The sequence below is a fragment of the Primulina huaijiensis genome, chromosome 15, assembly GCF_012295235.1.
Source record: "Primulina huaijiensis isolate GDHJ02 chromosome 15, ASM1229523v2, whole genome shotgun sequence".
Taxonomy (NCBI): Eukaryota; Viridiplantae; Streptophyta; class Magnoliopsida; order Lamiales; family Gesneriaceae; genus Primulina; species Primulina huaijiensis.
In genome coordinates, this window is record NC_133320.1 from 19,683,781 (window position 1) to 19,701,602 (window position 17,822).

The following is a 17,822-nucleotide window of genomic DNA, read 5'->3' on the forward strand; positions in this document are numbered from 1 at the left end:
TATCTATCGAGATATATTTGTATTAATTAATAATTTAATTTTTTAATGCAAAGAGTACGATACTTATTTTTCATAATATAATTTTAAAAGAAATACTCTATTTTAAAAAGTTTAATAATTAAAATGATTTAAAAAATATATATCTAATTGAATTTAATTATTATTATTATTTGACTCAAAAACAATATAAGTTAAGGTTAAAATTAATTTTTTAGTTGGATCATGTACCAATTAAGTCATTTACAATAGTTCATATGTCAGTTTGTCAATTAACCAATAGTTCCTGTATCAAAATATTTTTTAATGCATTATTTAAAATAAAAAGGCAACATATGTATGATAACTTTTCAACATTTTTATTTTGGTTATTCAGTTATGTTTGGGTTTATTACAACGTTGGAAACATCTGATCAAACTTCTTTCCCCTAGAACTTATAAGAAGTCATCAGCAATAACCTCGAGAATATTAGACAAACGTTTCAAATTATAAATGGAATCCTCGAAAGGGGGCTTCTGGAGGAGAGTAGCGTAAGCTTTCTCACATTGATCGGCGGCGTTAAACACTTGCGTAGCCTGCTGACCGAGTTGGCGATACTGCCCATGATTCAGATTATCGTATGCTGATGATAGTATGGACGAAAAAGCAGGAACATAAAAATTCTTGCATTCGGTTACTACATTGTGGATTTGAGGATCGGTTATGAGATACAACATGAGATCGATCAAACGTTGAGTCATGTTCATGTTCTCTATCACCTTCCCGATGGCTAAATTTGCCAGCGCTGGGATGGGAGCCGTTTTCGTGCTCGAACTCGACCCGAAATCGGTTAAACAGTAATTTTCGTCGAATGTCTTACGACATACGTCTTCGAGTGCAGTAGCATCTACTGGTTTACCGAAGAAAGACCCGTCGATGACGAGTATCAACACGAAGAGGAAGATGGTTTTGTTGAATATAAACTCCATTATATTTTTTGGTTTCTTGCTTTTTGGTTGTGTGGTGTTTTGTTGTCACATTGATGAGTATATATATAGAGTGCTTGGTATGTGGTGAATGGAAAAGTTGATTTAGTTGTGGATTATTTGAATATTTTCCGTGCTTTTTTGGCAAATTATACCCATAAAGTTCATTATTGACATTTATGTAAGAAGTTGACTGTTGGATTTTCTTTTATCCATATTATGTAATCTTGGTACATGATCATGGCAATTCCTTACATAGTAATAAAATTCCAATAAATAAATATATTTATTCATAATTTTTAATATAGAATGAGCCATTTTATTCATCTTTCTACATTATTTAGAGATAACTTTTAATGATATACTAGTAACCAAGCACATGAAATGTGTGTAGTATAATACATGAATATTGTCGTTTTTAGAAAAATTAAACGAAAGAATAAATTAAAGTTTCTAGCATTAGCTGTTGGCATACTGTTTTCTCGTACTCAAGACGTAGCGGAAGTTTTAAAATTTTTGTCTTGACGTTCAAATTATTTTTGACCGTCATATGATTTAGTTTAATTTACCTTTGCGTATTTGACATCGACTCCAACTATCCCGGTGTTTAGACGGTAATAGCTCTTCCTGTAAATCTCTATGAACTTTCTTCAACCTCTTCAATCATCTTCATGATCAGAGACTTTGTTCTTCGTACAGATTGCACTATAAATCCACATGAAATTTGCGTCGAGATTAGATCGACGGAATTCAAAATCACGGGACAGTGATGTGGAGTCACGGTCGTGGGCTTCCAAGAAAGGGATTGGCCATTTTTGTTAAGTGAGGGAGAAGAAAATTATAGCATATAAAATATGATATTCAATGTTTTTTTTTTTTTGAAATAATGATCTTCAATGTTATACTTATAGATTTCATAGATTGTCTGAGAATCATAGTAGGACTCTTGACTTAGAATCTTTTTAATACTCTTGAGCTAAAATCCTATTAGTATTCTAACTTATACATTTCATTTGTCAAAACTCTACTAGGTTTTTTGATCTAACTAGAAGTTCTACTAGTTAGAGTTGTGTTAGGATTCTCCGATCCTATCATTTAATCGATGGACGAGTCATGATCTCATGCTGTATTTTCAACTTTTGATAATATCATGATTAATTAAATAATTTTCAGTTTTTGACAATACATGACATAGTATAATTAAATAATCGTTATTTAATTACTTAATCAATTAATTATAAACTTTTCTAGAATATTCTATGAGAATCTTATATTTAGTAGTCACTACTGCTAATTTATTATTTAATTAGTATATTTTAAATTTATTAAATAAATAATTGTGAACTTATTATAACTCGATCGACTATCGACAACGCCAATGTATCGAGGGTACAAATCTCGTTCACAAATGAAAAATAAAAATTTTGAAGGCCGAAAATTTCAACTTACCCATTTTGGCAGCTATCAATTTTGTGAACTTCTTCAGTAAAATAGGCAGTTCCACTCTCTTCACTTAATTAGCAGTTAAGCTAACTTCCAATAATGGAATCCATTTATAAATTATTTATAAGCAATCTGTTTAATCTCTATCAAACTACAGTCACCAAATTCAACTTCTTGATTTCGATTATCTCAACGGAACACAGAATCCAATATAGGTGTGACCTTAAATGGTTCGTGGATACAGCTAGCCGTGAGTTCACAGCTTCATATGATTTAGAACAACATTTGTCGTTATTCAGTTCACCCTGATTGGCCTCATTCTTTTCATCAACCATTTGATCAATAACGTCATAACTCAATTCTTGTTACACCCATCAAATCATGGTAAAGTGCCTAGTAGCATAGCCTATGATCCCTTAGGTATCACTATAGTGTATACAATAACCTTAAGTTATAGTTAGCGTATAGTGATGTATATTTGAGTAATAATAGTGACATGATATGTGTAACTGAGGAAACACCTTTCCAAATGCACATATTTTACTCTAGCTAGATATTCCTTGCACTATTAACTAATCAGCTCACATAAGATATCTTTGCATTCACCGACTACAATGCATTGACTCTTATGTATTTCAAAACTACACAAACCTCATCACCTGATGACCCTCAATGGAGCCGGTAAATGGATAAAAGTACATGCTAGTACGTAGAGCTTCCACGTTGTCCGGGGTCAAAGGATTAATGATGTACAATCATAACCGCGGACTATTCTATTCGACATGTGATAACCACTTGGAAAGTACGATAGAGGGTTGTTCAATGCATCACAAATAATCACCTATCTATATACATGCCCTTGCCAATTAAACATGGTGTTTACATCACATATGCTAGTGACATGCTCGAACGATCTTTATATTTATTTTGTGAGGCTAAATCGTCTATGAACCATTTTAGAATATACATTACACTTCTTAATAAGTTTCATGATCTTATGTTGAGAATCAGACCTCATGGTACTTCTTGTATATTCAAGGACTTTATCTATGAAGCTTGCATGAGTATACATATAAATAAAATATCATAATTGGATAAAATCAAAAATATTATTAAAATAAATATTGTTTTTACATAAGAGTTAATACAGCACAAATCACAAGTTGGCTCACTGGACACCTACTCTAACATTAGCAAATTAGAAAAAATGAGAATAAAAGAAATAGAGATTATATGGAATGGAAGTTGATGAATTTTGATGTTAGTGGGAAGTTACAACAGTTGGTGGAGTAAAATTTGAAAGAAGATATATTTTTATCATTTTTTCCATAAATTCTTAGTTAACAATAATTATTTTTAGGGTTATATATCGAATTCGACATTGGTGTAACAAAGTTGGACCAAAACAGTTTCTATAACATGCTAAGTCTTTATAATATAGTAAAGATGTATCTCAGGTAGTAGTACAATGCTTTTTATTTTGGGCTAATGCTGGTCTAGTATTAATTTAATATTATTAATCTTGTGCACGTGTTGTGTACTTTTCTACTTGATTTTATACATATGATTCAGTATTATTTTGTTAAATTTTAATTATTATTTGAAGGGTGGTGAAGAATCTATATTTTTGCAAAAACACGACCACATGCATCGCCCGTGAAGTAGCCTTGACTCTTTTAAAACACATTCGTTCGAAGTTTTGGTACCCAATTTGCTCACTATGTGGTTCGTTCTATAACAGTTCTCTCAAACACTATGAAACGCAGCAAACCTATGTCAAATTACCATGTACATAAAAAGGCTTTCTAGTACTGATCTTCAGAGCCTACCTTACATGTTATCACCAATGCAGTAAGGGCATGGATAATGTTTAAGAAGATAAATCTAACTTCAACAATTAACATGGATATCTTACAACCAAGATCAAGATTCAAGAAGTTGTTGTACGTAGGCAAAATAATTGAAGTTTTATAATACATCTAACAAATCTGTAATACATGTGACAAATATCGATATGTGCAATTGAAATGTAGCACCAAGTGGAAGTTCCATTAGCTAAGTCCCAAAGGAGAGCATCTGCGTATCTACATCATATTCTCTTGATGTCTTGGACACATATAGTGTTCTGTTGGGATTGGATATTGGCACTGGTAGCTGGCAAGACCATGCTTTCCAGTCAGGGGAAAAAAAATTAAAATCAAGCAAATATGTCTTTTATTTGAAGCAACTGTAATACATGTGTCTAATTTCTGATAACGGCAATTGTGAAGACCTTGAAAATCAACATGGTTTAGTGGCATAAAATGTGGCTTAGTGGATGAATAATCATGGGATCGTGGCTTAAGGGACATGGGTTGGAGTAGTGGCTTAGTGGATGAACAATCATGGGATCATGACATGTAGTGGTGCTTTACCAATCCTATAAATAATGGCCAAATGCTAGAGAAATGACACCACAAACCACTCCAAGTTGCTATCAATTTTCAAGTACCAAAATTCTGCCCAAATTCAGAAAATTTTGCTAATCGTTTTAAAAAATCCGAATCCGATCTCCACCATTCAGAATACACCTACACGTGTTTTGAGCAACATATCCAAATTTCAGATCGATCCAACGGTTCAATTAGGTGCAAACATTTTTCAAGATGACTGGTTTTTTGTGTCAAACTCCAAATTGTTCATTTCAAGATTTTCGAAACAATTTCTCAAGTAAGTGGGTTTTTGCTATACTTTTATGTGCACTTGCATTTTATAAGTGTACTATTTGCTATATATAAAATAACATGCTTGTTTTTCATAACTGTGTCCATGTTTGTACAAAAAAAGTATGTAAGTTTTGAAATTCGATCGACAAATGTTATTCTTTCGATTTGTTAAATGATATTTGAAAGCATGTTTGAGGAAAATATTTTTGAAGTCACTGTTATGATTCATATTTGAAATGGTCAGGAAATTCCGATGTTTGCTTTGATTTAATATGGCCCTAATGCGGTGGGATATAATAACCGATATGGTCTCGCCCCCTTAGAGGATATAACTTAGGGAACTGATCAGTTAGCCATGTAAAATAAGATGATTATCAGTGCCATTTGTTTGAATTGATATGATATGATTTAAACATGCTATTTGTCTTCGAATAATATACGCATTTGTTATCAACTATGATCGATCGTCTCCTATTTACTGAGTATTTCTCCAAATACTCATCCCTTGCTCACTCCCCTCAGATAAGAACACAGAACAAATTGAGGAAGAAGAACAAGAATGTTTTTGGGTATAGTGATGAAGCCAATTCAATCCAAGACCAGTCTTGTTATTCTGTCTTTTAGTTATATTATCATGTTTTACGCTTCCGTATTTCGTTTTAATCACATTGTAAAGACGATTATTTAATTATGATATAGACTGGTTATTTTGATTACTACGAAGCTTGTTGTTTACAAATTGTGTTATTTTGAAACAACGTCGGTGTCGATTAACCCCTATCTCGAGGTGTGACAGCAATAATGAACAGAACACAAAAACAAATTATGCTAGTTTCAAATGAAACTGTGACTGTTATTATGCGAGATGATAGTTGCCAAAGAAAGCGAGTTGAGGTCCTTGATCATGAACCAAGGGGAGAAGTGGGGGATCCTACAAGTTAATAAGCTTCAATTATCGACATCTTACACAATTTCACTAGTAGATAACAGGGAGAGCATCAATTTCCATGATTCACAAGTTAAGTCACGTTGAAAATCCATCAACTCCTGATTAACTTCAGTTAAGTATTTCAGAATACAAGTACACACCGATTTTTAAGTATTTTTACGCATTCATCCATGAACAATGCAATTAGGGAAAGTAAATGTAAATGACATTTTGGAAGAACATATAGGCCAAAGTGGGTATGATACAGGAAGCACTTTTTAAGAGAGTCCACCCCCTTCATTTTCCTATAATCATTCAGGATATAGGTAAATTTACTTACTAAAATTACAAGGCCAATATAATGTTCCACATTGTTCTTAACACATTCCCCATAATAATTACCTTGAATTACATATGCTAAAAATTTACAAAGAGATGCCTAATAGTGATTTTCTAGCGACAGTAAGTAGCAGGGATGAAAAAACTAATCAAGTTTGATATTCAAACTAAATTAGAAGTAAACTTTAGCATTTTAACCAGTGTTCACAAAGTTCAAACATAAAACAAAATTAACCTTCTTATATATAATTCAACTTTAACCAAAATTCAACGGGGAAGTATGTAATCATTCAAACAGAAAAGGTTAAGAGCAGGCAAGCAAAATATTTCATTTTAGTTCTTTAATTATCTTGGACTTAAATGATAATCAAAATATAAAGCAACTTACAGCTACATATACCATCTTTCTTATCTGGAGAACAAAATGCCTAATGATTGAAAAAATAATTAAACAGATTCAAATTATTAGTAGTAGATGTGGTGAAGCTTACATATTCCGAAGGAAACCCTTCTGCTCTGTGGTTGAGTCCTGAATTAACAGCCTCAAGCTTCATCGACAAAAACTATCATCCATTGAAAAGATCATAATTACATCATATATCTGAATAACGTGCAAAACAATAAATACCCAAATGGAAAGATAAGAGCTACCTCAACTTGATGCTGTAGTGACTGGATATAATTAATTATTTCGTCAAGAACCAGAGCTTTACCAATAACCTGAATATTGTACGTACTAAGTAGCATAATATATTTCCCAAGTATGGCAACACATTATAATATAATGAAGCACCGACAATTTCAAAATTTATCAACAATAATAATGGCTCTTAATGGCATGTACTTGTATTTTTTCAAAAAATAAGAAAGAACGAATTAATTAATTCCTAACAGATGAGAGAAAACTGGAGACCTTGTTACATCCTGGAACCAAATCTTGCAGGATTTTCATCCTCTCACTGATCTTTTCCCTCCGAGCCTGAAAAAATAAGTGCACTAATCAGAAACTACATTACTTATAACAACACATACTAAGAACATAAAAAAAAAACACAAAAGATTTACTCTTTCGGCTAGACTATGGCTATCAGTGGCTTGACCCCTTCTTGCTCTCACATGAATGTAATCTTTAGGCGGTTCACACTTACTCGTCTCATCAACTGGCTTGATACTTGTCCCTGAACTNACTAGACGCTCTTACCATGATCCGATGGGTGCAATCAGAAATGAGTTCTGACATTCTTGATCAAGGTGTTGATGAAAAGAATGGGGCTAACTAGGGTAAGCCCGAATAAGAATAAATGTTATTCTGAATCACAAAGAGTTGTGAACCCACGGCTAGCTGTATCCCTGAACCATTGAGGGTCACACAAGTACTGGATCATTTGTTCCCGTTGAGAGAATAAATTCAAGTAGTTGAGTTTATATTATAGTAAATTCAAGGAGTTGAATTTATGATAATTAAATTTTGAGAAAAAAAAAATTCAAGTAGTTGAATTTATATTATAGTAAATTCAAGGAGTTGAATTTATGATAATTAAATTTTGAGAGAATAAATTCAAGGAGTTGAATTTATAAAATTTGAGAATTTAATTTATTAAACTCAAAAGTTGAGTTTATTAAATATTAAATTTTGGAGTTGATAAAATTCAAGGAGTTGAATTTACAATTTATATATTAAATTCAAATGTTGAATTTATAATGGATTTAATTTATTAAACTCAAAAGTTGAGTTTATTAAATATTAAATTAAAATTGGTGAGAAGTATGTTTAAATGTGTTTGTAGGAGTACAAGTCCAATATACTAAATAATTAAAGTTTAATGGACTTTGATTAATTAATTAAACTAGTTGGACTAGTCCTATTAATTAACCAAGCACATTAAAGTTAATTAAATAGGTCCAATTATTTTATTATGATAATTATGCCATAGATGTTTTATTTAAATGGGAGACCTTAAAATAACCTAGCCTCCATAGACTCCCCATCCTTGAAATTCTCAAAATATATATATGTGCATCGAGATTGCATTTGATAAGGCATGCATTTAGAATCTTAAATTTACTTAATTAATTGTGTTAATTAAGTAAATAATAGATTAGAAAGATAATTAGAATATTTTATTCTAATGGCATGCAATTTTCGAGAATAAATAAAGGGGCATGACCGAAGCTTTATGATGAGGGAATTGTTTTTTTTTGCTCTCCCCAAATTCCAAAAGTGCTCTCGAAAATCACATCTCAAAAGCAAGAAAAATTTGTACACTCCAAGTTTGAGAGTTGTGCCGATTTTTAGTGTTCTATCTCTTCGCAAAACATCTTCTAATTTTCTAGTGCAAATTAGAAGAGGAACAAATAATCTGGTCGTGGACCTGATTCGGAGATCGAAGAACGTTCGTAGGGATTTACAACAAGAGCTACGTCCGCTAATACCGGTGTAGTTGGAGCCAAGTGAATTAATTCACTAAAGATAAAATTTTCTTACATCCTATGTATGTTTATTTATTAAAACCATACGAGTGTCAAAAGAATATTTTGAACGTCAAAATAAAATTTATTAAAACTTCCACTGCGTTTTTGGCACGAGAAAACCGTGATCCAACATCAACTTGATGCTGTAGTGACTGGATATAATTAATTATTTCGTCAAGAACCAGAGCTTTCCCAATAACCTGAATATTGTACGTACTAAGTAGCATAATATATTTCCCAAGTATGGCAACACATTATAATATAATGAAGCACCGACAATTTCAAAATTTATCAACAATAATAATGGCTCTTAATGGCATGTACTTGTATTTTTTCAAAAAATAAGAAAGAACGAATTAATTAATTCCTAACAAATGAGAGAAAACTAGAGACCTTGTTACATCCTGGAACCAAATCTTGCACGATTTTCATCCTCTCACTGATCTTTTCCCTCCGAGCCTGAAATAATAAGTGCACTAATCAGAAACTACATTACTTATAACAACACATACTAAGAACATAAAAAAAAAAAAGCACCAAAGATTTACTCTTTCCTTATAACAACACATACTAAGAACATAAAAAAAAAAAGCACCAAAGATTTACTCTTTCGGCTAGACTATGGCTATCAGTGGCTTGACCCCTTCTTGCTCTCACATGAATGTAATCTTTAGGCGGTTCACACTTACTCGTCTCATCAACTGGCTTGATACTTGTCCCTGAACTTGTTTTTCCTCCTGCTTTTGAGCCAACATTTTCAACCACTGATCTTGACACTTTGGTCCTTTTACTGTTTGGTTCATTCTATTGCACATAACTTTAATGTAAAAAAAACCAGCATTTTAATTTAAAATCTGTTTCTTTTCAGAATAAATGAATTAACTAGACAAGAATCAAGGAGAAACTATATATACAGATCAAGAATAATGTAGAATTAAATTAAAGCAAGTATAAACAATTGTTTGTGCCTCTGTGAAATTGCACTTTTAACATTACCCTGAATCTGGATAAGCAAGAAATAATAAACTCAAATATCACACCCAAATCAGCCAACATCACCGATTATAAAATCAACTCTCTTTCATATCAGGCAGAAATCGTTGCTAATTAATTAAGAGTTTAAATGGGTTTTAAATAAGCAAATAATAATAGTTATATTTTCAAGTAATATAAAGAGAGGGTAACGTCTAACCACAGCATGATTAGCATTACTGGCCAAAACAAGCTTAGAGGAGAGACCATCAATGGAATTCCCAACTCCCCGTATCCTCTTCCCGCCGCTCAGCTCGGTCACCGTCGATTCCTCCAGCGAAGCATCTCCAACCCCGCCACCGCCACCAAACGCCCCCAGTTCAACCCCTCCTCCGCCCAACGGAGACGAAATCAGCTCCGCCAAACAATACAAAGACGGGTTGTCGGAAAACATCAACGACGGGTCCATTACCGATATTTGGTGAATAGTGATGAACAAGGCTTGCATGAAGTAATAATATAAGTGGAGAATAATGACTGTTTAGCGTGGAATTACGGTAGAGCAGTGAGAGAGGGAATGTGAGAATTTTTATTATTATTATTATTTCATATTTTTGTTTTTTTTAAAAATATATATAATAATGACTATGAAGCGTCGGTATTTTTGGATTTAATATCAAGCAAAACAAGCAAAAATTTGTGTGAGACGGTCTCACGGGTCGTATTTTGTGAGACGAATCTCCTATTTGAGTCATCCATGAAAAAAATATTATTTTTTATGTGAATATCGGTAGGGTTGACTCGTCTCATAGATAAAGATTCATGAGACCGTCTCACAACAGACCTATTCAAACAATAGATATGCTAACTAACATCACATGATCAGTGATGGAGTTTAGGGGCCGGTGGGTGTGATCGTCTTTTAATTTTTTAATTTTATTGATAAAAGGTGAAAATACTTTCTTTTTTAATATTTTTTCTTGTTGCTTATAAATTTTTTTGTCCCCAATTTCTATTTTCCGACTCTGTCTCTGCACATAATAGTTAATTGAAACTACATACTATATGTGTGTAAAATAATGGATATGATATAAATTTTGTTTTGTTTTTTACCATCTAAACTAATTTTTGTAAATAATATAACCAAATAATACATATTATAAAGAAATGAAATAAAATAACAAATAGTATGGATTGTTTTAAATAATTTTAAAATAAATGTTATTTTTACTCCTTTAAAATAAGAGATGAATTTAAAATAATAAGTGTATTTTTAATAACATAAAAATTTTAAAAAAAAAGATTCACAGTTCATATCAAAATTAATTATTATTTGAGGATCTCTCACGTAATAATAGATAGTAGTAGATAAATTTTCTTGTGGCGAATATTAAATTAGATATTAATTATTATTATTATTTTTTATTAAAATTTTTGAAGGTGATATAAATTAATTATTTTATAATACATAAAGGCATTATAAAATTTATTTTCTTATCCCAAAACTTGAACTCCTCCGAAATATACATTAAATTTTCATATAATAAATAGATTTTCCAAATATATGTTTTAGCTCGTGTTTTATTGACTAACATTGTTTACACACTTTTACATCTACACAGAATTTACTCATGTTCTTTCATTAAAAAAATTATTATTTATTCTTTCATGGGTATTGGACACATGTGCTAGAAGTTTGAATTGAGTAGATCTATGACCAATACATTCTCAACATATATGCTCCATCAATCCAATCCAATCAAAGAAAAAAATGGTATGTGACAGTCTGTTGTTACACCAAAATAGCAAAGTAGAATATAAAACATGGAGACAACATTCAAGAAATCCATCATATGTTTAGTGGATCATTAGCTTTGATTTTGCTTGATGAATGTCGACATTTCATTGGCTTTCATGCAAACTTTTTTATGTGCTAAAGTGCCGTTTTAGCTTTCCAGTCTTTTTCCTCTTGAGAAATGAACATTCAAAAAATGAAACAATAACATCATATGATTTGGCATTTAATTATATTTTCGAAGAAATATTTATAATTGATTGGCACATTATTAATCTCATGTTCCTAACGGATTATGTTTTCTAATAATATATTTTGTGTTTAAAAAAGAAGCAAACTTTGTTTAAATAAGTATTTTAAAACCGTTTTTAGTGTTTTCTAATAATATATTGAGCAGGTCTCTTGTGAGACGGTTTCACGAATCTTTATCTGTGAGACAAATCAACCCTACCGATATTCACAATAAAAAATAATACTCTTAACATAAAAATTAATATTTTTTCATAGATGATCCAAATAAGAGACCCGTCTCACAAAATACGACCCGTGAGACTGTCTTACACAAGTTTTTGCCTAATATATTTTGTGTTCATTGCTCTTCCGGTTATACATTTGCTGGATGTATTGAACATTTAAATTCAATGACATAATCAAATCATTGATTTATCAGTTGGCCAAACAATTTGTCGATAACTAATTAGCAGCTGTGTTGCAAACTTTTCTTCAAGTATGTGTCCTCCTTGTACTTTAAATAAAGGGGAAGATCGAGAGCTTTCTCTGCGATTTCTCTGTCCTCGTAAATCTTTGCTATCAGGGTTTCGAGTGACGGGAAATTGGCCTGTATGATCACAAGTCTAAGTTATGATCCAACATCGATTTCATAAGTAATTATGGATTGACCAGATAAGTTAAAGAAACTATCCTGGTATTCTATTGAGCTTATGAATCTGACACTAAATGTCGGTTATAGAGGAGAAGGAAAGGCATGGCACGTAACATATGAAAATGAAGTTATGTGGTACCTCGGGCCTTATATAGCCAACAATAACAAGTTGCAAGTCCTCTCCGTAGAAGTCCTCGTTGAAATCATGAAGCAGCCATGGCTCCTGTGGTTATCTCGTGCATCAAGAATTTCGCAGCAAATAGAGAAAAGGCCTAGCAAGTAAAGGTATAAAAAAAAGGCTAAAGAGCTACTGTTTGGCTCACTATGGTTTTCTCGGTATTGTTGAAGTAAGGATTCCAACCAATACTCATGACCATCTTATAAACACCTTGGGTGGCTAACCGGGCCCAACCAAAATAAACTCCTGAAGGATGATCAGAAAGTAGAGCCGAGTAGCCTTCCGTGGACAAATTAGCTGGAATGATTAAATATAACAAAAAAAAACTGAGTGAGGAATTTAACTGTTTTTGGACCACCCTAAATCACAATCACGATTGATTGAAACTGCCATGACATATTATGAGTGGGTGCAACTTAACATAAAATAGAAGATTACTATCAGTTGTGGAGGTATGTACTTGGTTACCAAGCAAATCAAACCACCGAAAACAGCACTAAATTAAACCTATCCAAATCGACTAATTTTTACAGACCAAGCTAACCAGCCCGATTCACACCAAAGCCAATATAATTAGAATAATATGAAATAATAAAACTTATAACCAAAACAAACAAATTAATTCTCTCGGTTTCTTTGGTATGTTCAGTTTTGAGGAAAAATAGTTGCAATGGCCAAACTGAATTGCCAGTTTAGTCTATCTGAGCTTCTATACAACCCTTAGCAGGGAAAGTCTAAAGAGATTGAGAAGTCAAAACCTGTAGGGATACCAAGGACCTTTGAGCCACGGCCAAATCCTTTGATGACAGGACCACCAATGTACCAAGGTTCTATTGGTAAAGTACCTTCAACCCCTGTACCAATGACATGGTCAATACACAGTGGAAGTGGAAGTGAACACGGAAAAAAAACCCGGCTGACTCACAGTCTTCAAATGCAGGCAGGCCCCACTTTTCTGGTCGAAAATCTAGCAGAGAATTGATGACCTCATCGGCTGAGGTGAAAAGTTGAGACTGTTTAGGGAGGGACGGGACAGCAACCACTTCCATTCCAGCCTCCTTACCAGCAATAACGCCGGGCCTAGGAAGTGGTAAAGAATTCATGAAATAACATACTAAAAGACTGATTGCTCTTGGATGGTCCATGTATTTATTTGGATTGAAATTTTTTAATAAGCAAGGCATTCTGGATGCCTTGTCATGAATCCACCTAGAATTAAGATGGGCTCTTTTAAATCATTTTAAATTTGCTTGATTGGCTGGTAATGTGTCTACCTATGCGTAGCCATAGTAGTTGACAGGTATAATGAGCCAAGTGTTTAAAATGAGACTTCCTTTAATGAGAAAAACATCTCAGGAATAAGATGCTTACAATGAATCTTCAATTACGAGACAGCTTGAAGGATCCATCTTAAGTCTTTTAGCTGCTTCAATATATCTTCAATAGTATGCCAACACAAACTAAAAAATATGAGCATTGAATTTCTGTACAACAAACATCTACGACGCACAAGATCTAGTTGCACTCATTCCAACTTACATTTCAGGGGATGGCTTCCCACTCTTGACTTCATCACCTCCTATGATAAAAGAGAATGATTCTTTCCAACCTACAAATTCAAAATGAAGCTGAAGCGAACAAAATAACACGTAACTTAAAATATCACAATCAAGAATAAATACCCTGGTGGTGAGATATCTTCTCTTCAATATTTGCCTTTGGAGAATTTGAAGCAAGGACCAATGGCACCCCGTTACTTTTTAAATATTCGATTAATCTGTTGGCACCAGGTTGAGCTTTAATCTTGCACCATCTAAAGCAAAATTCAGAGACGCGGTTTGTATAAAAACAAGAAAAGGGAATCTTCAGGTAAAGTTTTTACATAATAATTCATTACCATTTCTACATAAACATGAATACCATGTAGAACTAGTCGAAGCTGGGGTTATGGAAAGTTTTAATAGAAACAATGAAAAAAGGAAGTCACTCCAGTAGTTTCATGAACAATACTTCTCTTTTGAAGAAGTATTAAACACCATATACAATAAACGTAAAACCTGTAATCATTTATGCAAGAAACAGACTTCATTTTTCCACTTAAAAGACAAATAAACAAGAAACTGACATACAAAATAAAATACAGTAGTTGTAAACTTTCGTAAGAGCAAACAGCCGGTGATTTCCCAATTCATAAGCATTTAAAATGACACGCTTCATGTCATCTAGATATAAAGGTAGCATATTAGCATTTAACACTCCATGTCACAATCAGACGAATATTACAGTGAACCATCTGTGATGCCACATCATTCCGGTTTTAAAATATTTTTGCCCTGGCTTTGTTTATTGCTGAAAGTCCCTTTTGGTTTTCATTTATTCTTTGCAAACTCTCAAGTACAGACAAGCAGATTTTAGACATAGAAGTGATATGATTTTCTTTTATTGCATAACCAAAAATTAAAGCTGATTAAAATAGAGAAGTGTTGGGTTCGTAAAATTACTGATCAGCGAAAATTGGAGAAGTTTCTGATAGAAGTTCATCTGCGGATATGGAAAGTTCGTAATCTTCAACAACAGCGGCAGCAGCTTCATAGGGTGTCTTTCCTACAATTCTATGAGCTCTTCTTCCATCCCACTGCTTCCCATGTTTAACCAAGTAAACCCTCAAAACATCACTCACAATGCAATCTGGAATTAATATATGTTACTTTACCGCAGGACAGCCAGCACATACTTAGAAAATTGTGAAACAAAAAATAAAACCACTGAAATAATGCAGTAACTTTAAGTTCAATATACCAAATTCCCCTTGTTGGACAAAAATTTCATCACAATCATAGAATAACTTTTTTCCATTACTTAATACTTATTTTGAAGCAAGACAATAGACCCATCATCAAGTCATCTAGTTTGAATAAAGGCAATAGAAAAAAGGAAAGAACAGGAATGACAATGATAAACAACACGCATGGGCCTTCTGTATCCATTTGTGGGTCATCACCTTATCTAGTTTTAATGTAGGCAATGAAAAAAAGGCAAGAATGGGTATGACAATAATAATCAACAAAATTGGCCTTCTGTTTTCATCATGAAGTGAGAATACCATGTCTTACATCTCATTGCCGCAAACCTTCAGATAATGTAAAATGATTGAATTAGACAGACTTGATTTCCATAAAATCGAAAGATAGATGCAAGAAACTCCACTAACACCACAACAAAATAATTGATCAAGCAAATTAAGTCAACACAACACACCACCTGTATTTAGAAGTGTTCCATCCAAATCTAGAATAACACAAGACACAAGCTTCCTAAAAGAATTTGCCATCGACAGTTCGCTCCTTAAACCTAAAATACAGAGTCAAATTTAAGGATTCCATCAACATTAGATAACTGCAATACCCTTCACTCAGTTCAAAAATTGTCTTTAGATTGAAGAAAAACATGTAAGTTTCTGGGGCACATAAACCATGTTTTCTATAAAAACAAAAAATTCTAATCGAGCAACCATCAGAATAGAGAAGTTGCCTAAAGACGCATCTAAATGGCAAAAAAAAATCATGTAAAGAATCAAACTTTTATCTACTTACAAGTATGCATTCAAACAAATAAAATGAATCGATTTGACAGATGATTGCAAACCTTCAAGAATTGCAAATAAAGATATTGGCAAGCGTAATTTCTATTTCTTCTTTTCTCCCTCTTCCTCTTCAATTTTAAATAAAGAAATTATTTCAGGCATTCTAACAAATTCCTCCCATTTGGATAAACGCTACTGTAGGGTCATGTTAGGATTGAAATATAAGTTGGAAAAGTGCCACAGAATTTTATCAAGTGCTGCTGTTAAAAGAGAGAGAGAGCGAAGGCTGCAATCCTAAGCACAGCCCTGACCTAGATTTGGGGCATAAAAACAGGTCTTTAAGTGCTCAATAAATGCTCACAGCTAGGACTCTCTCTTACACGGGTGACATAGATAGAAAAGCTCCGAAGAAGGTCTCAAAGTAAACTAAAGAACAATACAGCAGAGATAGAACCACACAGAAGTAGATAATCTAGTTCAGGAAATAAAACATACACCTTGTGTGCAAAGTATGTAACGTTCTATGTTTGGCAAAACAGACATTTGAAACTCGAACACGATTAGCACCACAAAACCGGATTCGGGAAACTCGAACACGATTAGCACCACATTAGAAACTCGAACACGAGCAGCACCACAGAGCATGATTCGGGAAAAATAATCACCTTTATTCGGGAATTGACGTTTCTTGGCTTCAATCAGAGAGGAACCGCCGATTCACCAAATTACCCTAATATTTCCGTCCATGCTGCTGTCACTGTGTGTAGAAGAAAGAGAAGGATGACTCCTTTGATGGAACCGTATTTTTTTCCCATTTTTCTTCACTATTTCAATATTATCTTATCAATTTATCTTTCATGTTTTTTTTTATAAAAACGACATATATATTGATAATTCAAAAAAAATTTGAACACATCATGAAAAAATAAATATTACTGTTATAGCATAGAATAATCTTAGAATTTGTCCGATATAATTTACTTTATCGATATAATTTACTAACTATTACATTCAAATTTTAACTTTACTTAGAGCATCTAAGGCTGCTTCTTTAAAAAAATTAGTTTTTTAAATGATTTTAAAGTAAGTTTAATAATCTAAAAATGATTTTAATGATTTGGAAAAATGGTTGTTACTTTAGAAAATTATTAGTGCTATGGTTGATTAATTCATACTAGTTACTCTGCACACGCGAAATTCGACAAATTATGGAAAGACTAAAAGTGTAATATTAATATCATATAAGGATAATGTTGGAAAAAAAAAATTGGTGTCCTTCGTAGTTGGTTAATATCATGTCTTCAACTTTAATAAAATAGAATAGATATGATTAGATCTCTTCAGAGACGGTACGATGGATCTTTATCTATGAAATATGTCAACTCAATTTATACTTATAATGAAAATTAATATTTTTTCAATATGAATTGGGTCAAGTTGAAGATTTATCTCACAAAATTGACCTATGAGATAGTCTTATAAGAGTTTTGTGTTCATAAATATAGTAAATTTAATATGTTTTTTTTTATGTATGGAAAGTGGGTAAGCTGATTAAAGCTTC

At 32.6% G+C, this 17,822-nt stretch overlaps 3 protein-coding genes across 11 annotated transcripts; all 3 read right to left on the minus strand.

Moving 5' to 3' along the window:
* Positions 1-432: 432 nt before the first annotated feature.
* Positions 433-966, minus strand: LOC140959387 (uncharacterized). Its single transcript, XM_073417235.1, has one exon. It carries the CDS (start codon positions 964-966, stop codon positions 433-435), a length of 534 nt encoding a protein of 177 aa, XP_073273336.1.
* A 454-nt stretch (positions 967-1,420) lies between these two features.
* LOC140958722 (transcription factor bHLH79-like) lies at positions 1,421-10,395 on the minus strand. 7 transcript variants are annotated; one of them, XM_073416285.1, is made up of 5 exons: positions 10,043-10,395; positions 7,292-7,357; positions 7,030-7,098; positions 6,870-6,941; positions 1,421-1,668 (listed from the first exon to the last, which is right to left on the minus strand). In XM_073416285.1, the coding sequence occupies exons 1-5, from the start codon at positions 10,328-10,330 to the stop codon at positions 1,639-1,641; spliced, it is 525 nt and encodes a 174-aa protein (XP_073272386.1). In that variant the 5' UTR covers positions 10,331-10,395; the 3' UTR covers positions 1,421-1,638. The 7 variants fall into 7 exon arrangements, 6 of the variants coding, with proteins under 6 accessions (XP_073272386.1, XP_073272384.1, XP_073272387.1 ...); XM_073416283.1 differs by lacking the exon at positions 1,421-1,668 and adding an exon at positions 4,319-4,560; XM_073416287.1 differs by lacking the exon at positions 1,421-1,668 and adding an exon at positions 5,910-6,344.
* A 1,787-nt stretch (positions 10,396-12,182) lies between these two features.
* LOC140959989 (bifunctional riboflavin kinase/FMN phosphatase) lies at positions 12,183-17,085 on the minus strand. Of its 3 annotated transcripts, none has more exons than XM_073418082.1 (11): positions 16,927-17,085; positions 15,940-16,029; positions 15,180-15,366; positions 14,361-14,491; positions 14,218-14,287; positions 14,050-14,115; positions 13,604-13,758; positions 13,437-13,532; positions 12,824-12,975; positions 12,640-12,723; positions 12,183-12,455 (listed from the first exon to the last, which is right to left on the minus strand). In XM_073418082.1, the coding sequence occupies exons 2-11, from the start codon at positions 16,007-16,009 to the stop codon at positions 12,315-12,317; spliced, it is 1,152 nt and encodes a 383-aa protein (XP_073274183.1). In that variant the 5' UTR covers positions 16,010-16,029; positions 16,927-17,085; the 3' UTR covers positions 12,183-12,314. The 3 variants fall into 3 exon arrangements, with proteins under 3 accessions (XP_073274183.1, XP_073274181.1, XP_073274184.1); XM_073418080.1 differs by lacking the exon at positions 16,927-17,085 and adding an exon at positions 16,759-16,909; XM_073418083.1 differs by lacking the exon at positions 16,927-17,085 and adding an exon at positions 16,324-16,709.
* Between the last annotated feature and the right edge of the window lie 737 nt (positions 17,086-17,822).